Genomic DNA, 8,503 nt, shown 5'->3' with positions numbered 1-8,503 from the left:
GCCAACCCATCCTATTGGGACGCTTCCTGTTTTTCACTGACCTTCTACTTTACCAAGCTTATTATCCTTTACCAGGGACTGGACTCTCCTGAAAACCTATCCAAAATACATAAGATGAAGTGTCACCATCTTCCTTTCTTAGTCTGTACTTCTTCCAAAACAGATTTATAGTCTTTTCACAGTCCATGGTATATTCAGTATTCTTTACCAACAGCATAATTCAAATATATCAATTTTTCTTCAGTCTTCCTTGTTCATCACCCAGCTTTCCCATGCATAGGAGGGCGATTGAAAAGGCCATGGCTTGGGGCAGGTGCACATTAGTCCTCCGAATGACACCTTTGCTTTTCAGCTTCTTAAAAGAAGGTCTTTTAAAATAGATTGGCCCACATCATAATATGGACTAGGCCCTGAGGAAGTCTACTAAGCACTGATAACACACGCTGCACTCCAGGCCTTTAAAGTCCAGCTCTCAGGACAGGTACTTAATCATGAAGAACTTTTTCCTCTTGGTGTCCCAGCAAAGCAAAACCAACCAACAGACAAAAAAGTTGCTGTTGAATCAATGCTGATTCATGGGATCTCCTGTATTATAGAGTAGAACTGTTCCATCGTGTTTTCTTGGCTATAATCTTTCTTGAAGCAGATCTCCAGACCTTTCTTCTGTGGTCCCACTGAGTGGGTTCAGACAGCCTACGTTCAGATTAAGAGTTGAGCAGAAACTGTGTGCACCACCAGGGACCTAGCAGCATACTAACTACTTCGAAAAGAAAGTGGGATACTAAGCCACATAAAGACAATACCACAAGACCACATGAAATTCATAAATTTCATTGAAACCAGTGAGTCTTCTAGGCTGGCAAGGTATGGGATGGTTGGAGAGGTAGTGGAAGCCAAATGGGAAAGGAATAGGGAAATGAATAGCCTGTGAATACCTCTTAGTTTTCACTTTCCTACTTTGAAGGATGCTTATAACTTATGCTGCAGGTAATGTCTACGCAGGCAAATTTATTTCCCACAAGGTGTTTGTTCATTTGGGGAACGTTCTATTCCTTATTTAAGCCCGAGTGATGCCAAATAACTAATTTGGCTAAAATTTCCACTTTTTAATGATTTCTTTCCAATCATTCATAGAGTTTTGTCTTTCATCCACAACTTTGGTCAGAGTTATTGTAGACATTGGATTATTCTTTATTATTTGGGTGGAAAATAATTTAAGTACCATCTTAAAGTCAATATTGATAATTGAGGTGTCTGAGTCTTTACCTAAAGAGTCCTGGTGTGGCGCTGCAGGCTAATGCACTGGACCGATGGAAGACCCAAATGTAAACAAAAGGCGAAGTAACCGTCTTTAGTGAAAAGCCAATCCTCCGATCAGTATGCTGAGTTAAAAAAAAAAAAACTCGAAAATATTATGCCTTCAAAAGCATCCTGCAAGTTAACTGTTGTTAAGAGCCGTTGAGTCAGTTCCGACTCACAGCAACCCTGTACAGAGTTTCCAAGGAGCTGCTGGTTTGTTTGAACAAACCTTGCTGACCTTGTGGTTGAAACAGACCTTGCAGTCCAGCGCATTAACCCACAGCACCACACCAATAGAGTGTAAATCCCCGAGTTTTTCCATGGTTAAAACCATGAGTGAAACCTACCATAGAATGAGAACATCGTGAGATTAATTCAGTTGCTTTTTTGTTATTCAGGCAAAGCTTGCTTGTGCTGCTCTTGAGTAAGCTAACAATAATTCTTAGTATAGAATGCTTTTTGTTTACCAGATCTAATAATATACTTCAGAGATTCTCTCTGTGAATTTTTAATGGCTTTGTGAGGATTAAAAGTCAACATTTCACTATACCAGTATATTAAAAGAATCTTTCTAGAATCTGATGATTATTTGCCAGTTAATAAACTTTTCAATTAAAAAAATATTTGCTCTGCCTTACACTTTTCCCTTTCTATGTTTTCCAATGTCAATTTTTTTTTTTTTTTTTGACATTGGAAATGTTTTGAATCTCTTTCCCTATATTAGTCTAAAAACTTTTTTAAAGCTTTGGTTGAATTTTTTTAGCTGAGAAAGAAGTACAAATAAAAGAAGCAGCAGATGGTCCCTTCCTCAGTGAATGAAGAAAAGGAGTTTTGAGAACAATATGTGAATAGGTGTAGTCTACTAAAACACTCAACCACCTGCTGCCTGGATACTTCAAAAAAGATTCTGTTGCATATTCTAGGAATTAACTACTAATGAATCCCTAGGTTTGATAGAAAACAAACTTAGTGCCTGTTCTTCATTTTGTTTTGACTGATTAGGGATCACTATATTTTAAATTGCTTCTCAGTTCAATCTATCTCCCCAAGAGTATAAATAAAGGTTTACTGACCTACATTTAAATAAAGGAAAGGTAGAAGAACATTTTTCAACTTTTGTCTTAATTTTTCTCTGATTTTCTGATATGCTTGCCTTTGTGGAGACTCAAGCAAGAAGGTAGTAATGTGCAGAGTGGATAAATCTTTAGGTACTTTTCTTCTTAAAAATGTCACTTTGATCCTTATTTGCAAACTTGATTTCCTTTTCAGGGATTTACTCTTCAGCCTGATTATCAGACTCTTATCAATCCTACATCTACAGCTGCACAAGTTGTCACCCAAGCAATGGAGTATGTGCGTTCCGGCTGCAGAAATCCTCCCGCCCAGCCTGTCGACTGGAATAACGACTATTGCAGTAGTGGGTAAGTAGCCCACGAGCGCCACCTGGTGGTGTCATGCTTTCACAACATGCACATCGCGCCCTTCTCTTCCTGCTTTCTAAAAGATCATCTGGAATGGCTCCACGTTCATAGAGGCAAAAGACACCTCTCTTGAGGTATCTTCTTGTATGTCTGCCAGCAATAGCCAGTTGCCAAAGTCGATTTCAACTCAAGGTCACCCTATGTGTCATAGTAGAATGTGTTTCATAGGGTTTACAATGAATGATTTTTCCAAATTAGATTCCAAGGCACTCTGGGTAGATGCCAGCTTTCTTTCAGTTAGTACATGAACATAATAATCATTTGCACCACCCAGTGACTCCTGCTAGGAATGTTGTTGTTGTTGTTGAGGGCTGTTGAGTTGCTTCTGACTCACAGTGACCCTGTTTAGGGTTTCCGAGGTTTTAAATCTTAGAGGGAGCAGAAAACGTCATCTTTGTCCTGCAGAGTAGCTGTCAGTTCGCAGTCCAGTGCTTACCGTATGTTATTGCTGTTGTATACAGTCCAGTCGCTTCTGACTCATAGTGATTCTATACAGGGTTTCTAAGTAGCAGTTGGTGGGTTTGAATGCCGACCGTGTGCTCGATCGAGATCAGTTGGTCCAGTGTTGATCCTACAGCAACACCAGGAGTTGTATGTTGTTGTTGTTAAGTGTCATGGAGTTGGTTCCGATGCACAATGACCCTGTCTAGCATTTCTGAAGACCAGCTGTGAGCCTGAACCACTGACCTTGAGGTTCAACAGATATTGCAGTCTAGCACATTAACCTGCAACACTACATCAGGATTGTTGTTGTTGTTAAGTGCCGTTGAGTCAGTTCTGACTCATAACGACCCTGTATAGGGTTTCTGAGGAGTGGCTGGTGAGCTTGAACCACTGACCTCATGCTTCAAATTTGCAGTCCAGCGCTTTAACCCACAGCACCACACAGAGTGGATGCCCTTAAATAGCTTTTAGTTTTACATTCACAATGGTGTCTCTAGGGGATGTTGAGGGTGTGAACCACACTGGGTGGTGACACTGTTAGCGGGGGTAACCAAAACAGCTATCAATAAAATTTGGGTGCAGGATAAATTATTTTTTATTAAAAATATGCCTATCCCTGTAGTGAATTATAACAACAACAACATATTCCATAAGCCCAGCTTAGTTGTATCAATATACCAACAAGGATGAAAGTCTATGTTAATTTACCTGTTGAACCTTCTAAGCTGCCTTTTGGAGCCCTGGTACGGTGCTGTAGGATAAACACTTGACTGCCAACCACAAGGTTCAAGTCCACCAGCCACTCCTCGGAAACCCCCTATATAGGGTCGCTATGAGTCACAACTGACTTGATGGCACTTAACAACAAAAATGTGCTGTGGTCAGAGCTGTCATTATTACCTAAGGACGGGGGGCTTCTGACTATGTGATTCCATCTGCTCACACCATAAGCACACATGCTGTGGTTTTTGCTGCTGCCACTGTTTTTATGGAGTCTTGGTGTGGCACTGTAGGATTAGAACTGAACTGCTGCCACAAGGTTAGTGGTTCAAACCCACTAACTGTCCCTCGGAAACCCTCTATAGGGTCTTTGTGAGTCAGAACTGACTCGATGACACTGAACACTGCTTTTATAGTCACTGATTTTGTCAAATTTTTAGTGTTTTAGATTGTGGTGATTGGTATTTGTATCAGTAACTTTTTTGAGAATGAAGTAGTAATTAAAGGGAAAGAAGGAGAAAAATAAAAAAGGCATTCACTCGGTTACGAATAATTAATATGCTATGTTCAAGCTCACTGGCGGCTCCTTGGAAACCCTATACAGGGTTGCTATGTGTCAGAACCAGCCCGACGGCACTTCTCAACAACATTCAATGTAGAAAGATTTTACAAAACAGTTTTATTGTTAGTATTCATATAATCTTTAAAAAAGGTATATTTGAGCAAATGAAACTGCATTTATCACAGTTTTTTATTACAATTGATTGTTGTTGTTAAGTGCCGATGAGTCAGTTTCAACTCATATCCACCCTGTATAGGGTTTCCAAGGAGCAATTGGTGAGTTTGAACCACCAACCTTGCAATTCAAACCACCCTTGGGATCCAGTGCTTATCCTACGTTGCCTCACCAGAACTCCTAATAGATTGTAAACATTACTAAGGATTCTCTCTGGTCTGGTCTGGGAAGATGTCCATGGGGAGACACCAACCCATTGTAAACACCATTGTAGAATGCATTTTTCTGGTCAAGAGCAACTCCATCCTTCAAAGTAGAACAAATAATTCAGATATATATGTCTCTCTGTCACCTTTGGCTCAAATTTCTTATAATAACACATTATTTTCTCTTCATACAGGGGCATGCAGAGGGACAAAGCACTGTACCTTACCTGAAAATCCTAACACCTCTTCTTTCCACTGAGGAATTCAGGGAAGTCTTTTCTTCATGGATTGCTTTGTACAGCCAAGGCGGTTCTTCATTTTGTTAGAGAATACAAGTTGCTAAGCACTTAGGACCAGTTGAGCTTGTGGGTCACCCACTCTGGAAGATATAGTCATGCTTCTTTATTATTTTTTTAATCCTTTATGGACATTGTTTTCCTTCTTCCCTGAAGGAAATTTGGACCATTCAGATTTTATGTTTTTGTTTTGTTATGTTTTGCTGTGAAGTGCTGCGCTCTAGTAACTGCCTTAGCAGCTGTAGATGTCTCGGATAAAAGTCCTGGATTTTTCCATTGGTTTTCATAATGGGTGTTTATATGAAACTACTAAAGACTTTTTAAATGGCTTAAGGTAGCAGTCCTAGCAAGTTTGTAAATAGCATCTCTGTGACACTCTCCTAGAGTATAAAATGTGAATGTTTTTGTAGCTAAATTGTAATTTGAACTGGCTCATTCCAGTTTATTGATTTCACAATAGGGGTTAAATTGTCAAACATTCATATTTTTACTTCATTTATAAAAACAACTGATAGTTTCTATATTTTCAAAATATTTGAAAAAAAAAAATCCCAAATGATTTCATTTAAAAACAAATTGGCTTTGTGTCATGGATCAGACAAAAAGAAGCTAGGGTTAAGGGAAGCGCAAACACATTTATTTTGTACTGCAGAAAAATTGCTTTTTTGTATCACTTTTTGTGTAATGATTAGTAAGCGTCATTTAAGTCCTTTTATGTATAAAACTGCCAAATGCTTACTTGGTATTTTATTAGATGCAGAAACAGATTGGAAACATCTAAATTATAACCTTTACATATGGCTCTGTATTATTGTTTCCTCATACTGTGTCTGTATTTAATCTTTTTTATGGAAACTGTTGCGCCTATTTATGAAATAATAAATATAGGTGTTTGTAAGTAAATTTGTTAGTATTTGACAGAGGTTTCTTTGATGTTTTAACTTTTGCTGGAAAAAAGAAAATTCACGCTTGGTGTGAATACTTTATTATTTAGTTTTTACGGTGTCATGAATAAAAGCCAAACCTGCTTTTCATTTAGCAGCAAATTAAAGTAACCAATCCTTATTTCTGCATTTCTTTGGTGGATGCAGAAAAACAAAACAAAACAAACAGAACAAAACTGTGATATGTAAGAACGTGCTTTCTTTGTACAATGTTATTGAGCATTTTCCTCAAGTCACACACGCTACAAGGTTACACGAGCATGTGGGTCCTTTATATGAAAAGGGTTGCTTCCTGAAGGGTCTCAGCTCATCTTAGTCAATTCTAGAAACTTCCCCCCAAAATATCAACATTGAACCAACCAAACTTTCTCCAGTTGTATGTAAGAGCTGAACAAGGATGGGAGGCAGTAAAGGGCAAATGTACTGTCAAGAATACAAACAAAAATGAAAGGTGAGTGATCCAACAGCTAAAAGAAAGAAGTCTCCCAAATTTGAAAATGGCTGTTAGAAATTGAGATTCTTGCTGGCTTTCAGGCTTCTACAAGCTACTTCCCTTCTTAGAATTCTTAAGGGTATAAGAGATTTATGTGAGAGTCAAAAGCATTGAGAATCTGGCTGAAGGTTTGCATGGCTTTTAAATCAAAAGAGCTAGCAAACTATTCCCTCACAGGGATCATACTGGGAAATGTAACCTGGTTGGCAATCAAGAGGATGGCTGAAGTAAACTTAGCAATTTAACTAATACAAATATATGCATTGTATAATCCAATCAGAGCTAAAAAGAAAAGGTATGCTTGCTTTGGAATGATTTTAGGCATTGTACAACCTCAAATCACTTAAGCATGTAATAACTAATAAATAATGAAGATCCAGTGTGATTATTCAAATGACTGTAGCTGAGAGCTTTAATTTTCCTGTCTTTAAACTGTATAAGAACTCATGTGATTAAGTTCACAGTTTATTGTTTGTCTGTTTCATATTTTAGAAATATACCAGCAGTACTAATTACCTAATGTCTTTTATTTATTATGCTATGATGAAGTAAAATTCTCACTTGCATCAAGTTTAAAATGAGAACGTAATTACCGGGCTGTGAACAGCCGGCTTTGACATTGACTTTGACAGGCAGTTTGTACAGGAAAGTGGTATGTTGTTTACAGCTTTTCCAGAGCAGGTGTACAACCAGGGTGGTGAGAGTGTTAAAATTCAATACCAAATATAGTAAATACAAATATGTAAATAAAAGAAAATACATCATCAATAAAAAGGCTTGCCATGGATGAATGACCGTATTCAATTTGGTTACCTGTCAGTCTTTAAAAGACAGAAAAAGATAAGAATTCCCAACTAAGTCTCCTGACAGGACTGATGAGACACAGACAGACAGAATGCCCGCTCATCAACCTGAAGCAGCAGTAAGGGGAGAATCTTACTGAGAGAATCTCCATCTTTACAAAGGGGCAGTACAAACATGTAACACACTCAACTGCTAACACAAAAGTTGGATGTTGAAGTTCACCTACTGGGGCTGAGAAAGAAAAGCCTGATGAACTATTTAATAATGGAAATGATTGGAAAAACTCAGCCATTGAAAACACTGTGCAACACAGTTCTGCTGAAATGCATGGGCTTGCCACCAGTACAGGACTGACTCAGTGGAAACTGTTTTGTTTTTTCACCTTTACAGGAAGCCAGTGGCTCGCCAGGGCAGAGTCTTGAACACCTGGCAAGACTATAGCTTATAAGTCAGGGAAACAGCAGCAGTTCCCACTGAGCTGCCTGAGGGAGCATTGTGTGAGACTCCTGGACTGTGAATACACTCATTCTGGGAGATATGGCAGTCATATTGAACACAAAATACATTTTACACACACTAAAATCAAAATGATAACTAATTAGAAAACTAAAGACTGTACATAGTAATAGGGGCTGAGTTGTGTCTCTAACACAAAAAAAGAAAGACAAAAGCCCAATTCCATTCAAATACCAGTGTGTTGACAAATGGAAAATTAGTCATATAATGACTTCTAATTAATCAAGTTAGTGAAGAAAGATAAAGATGAAAGTTGGTCTCTGGTTATTTTCATCTTGTTGCCTCTATGAGAAAGGGGCCGTTCTGATTGGGACATTAGCATTCATCAATATCTGTGACTAAAACAGCAGACTCCTGGCTTGAATTCTTTATGGAAGGAAAAAAAAAACCAACTTTTTGTTTTGTTTTGTTTTCAAGCTACTTAATGCAAAGGAGTTCTGGTAGCGTAGTGGTTACGAATCGGGCTGCGAACCTTAAGGTCAGAGGTTCGAAACTACCAGCCGCTCCGCGGCAGAAAGATGAGGCTTTCTACTCCCGTAAAGATTTACACCCTCGGAAACCCTG

The 8,503-nt window shown here is 38.5% G+C and overlaps 1 protein-coding gene across 1 annotated transcript in view; it reads left to right on the top strand.

The window, feature by feature from the left end:
- The window catches only part of TOX (thymocyte selection-associated high mobility group box), a 496,032-nt gene extending 489,568 nt beyond the window's left edge, over nucleotides 1-6,464 (top strand). Inside the window, exons 8-9 of the mRNA XM_006876961.1 lie at nucleotides 2,569-2,720; nucleotides 5,081-6,464. Of these exons, the coding sequence (XP_006877023.1) occupies nucleotides 2,569-2,720; nucleotides 5,081-5,117 (189 nt within the window). The 3' untranslated portion in view covers nucleotides 5,118-6,464. The remainder of the gene's footprint in view (nucleotides 1-2,568; nucleotides 2,721-5,080) is intronic.
- Nucleotides 6,465-8,503: the final 2,039 nt, after the last annotated feature.

The sequence above is a fragment of the Chrysochloris asiatica genome, unplaced genomic scaffold, assembly GCF_000296735.1.
Source record: "Chrysochloris asiatica unplaced genomic scaffold, ChrAsi1.0 scaffold00437, whole genome shotgun sequence".
NCBI lineage: Eukaryota > Metazoa > Chordata > Mammalia > Afrosoricida > Chrysochloridae > Chrysochloris > Chrysochloris asiatica.
Note: the sequence above shows the minus strand (reverse complement) of the source record. Positions and strands in the feature narration are given on the sequence as shown.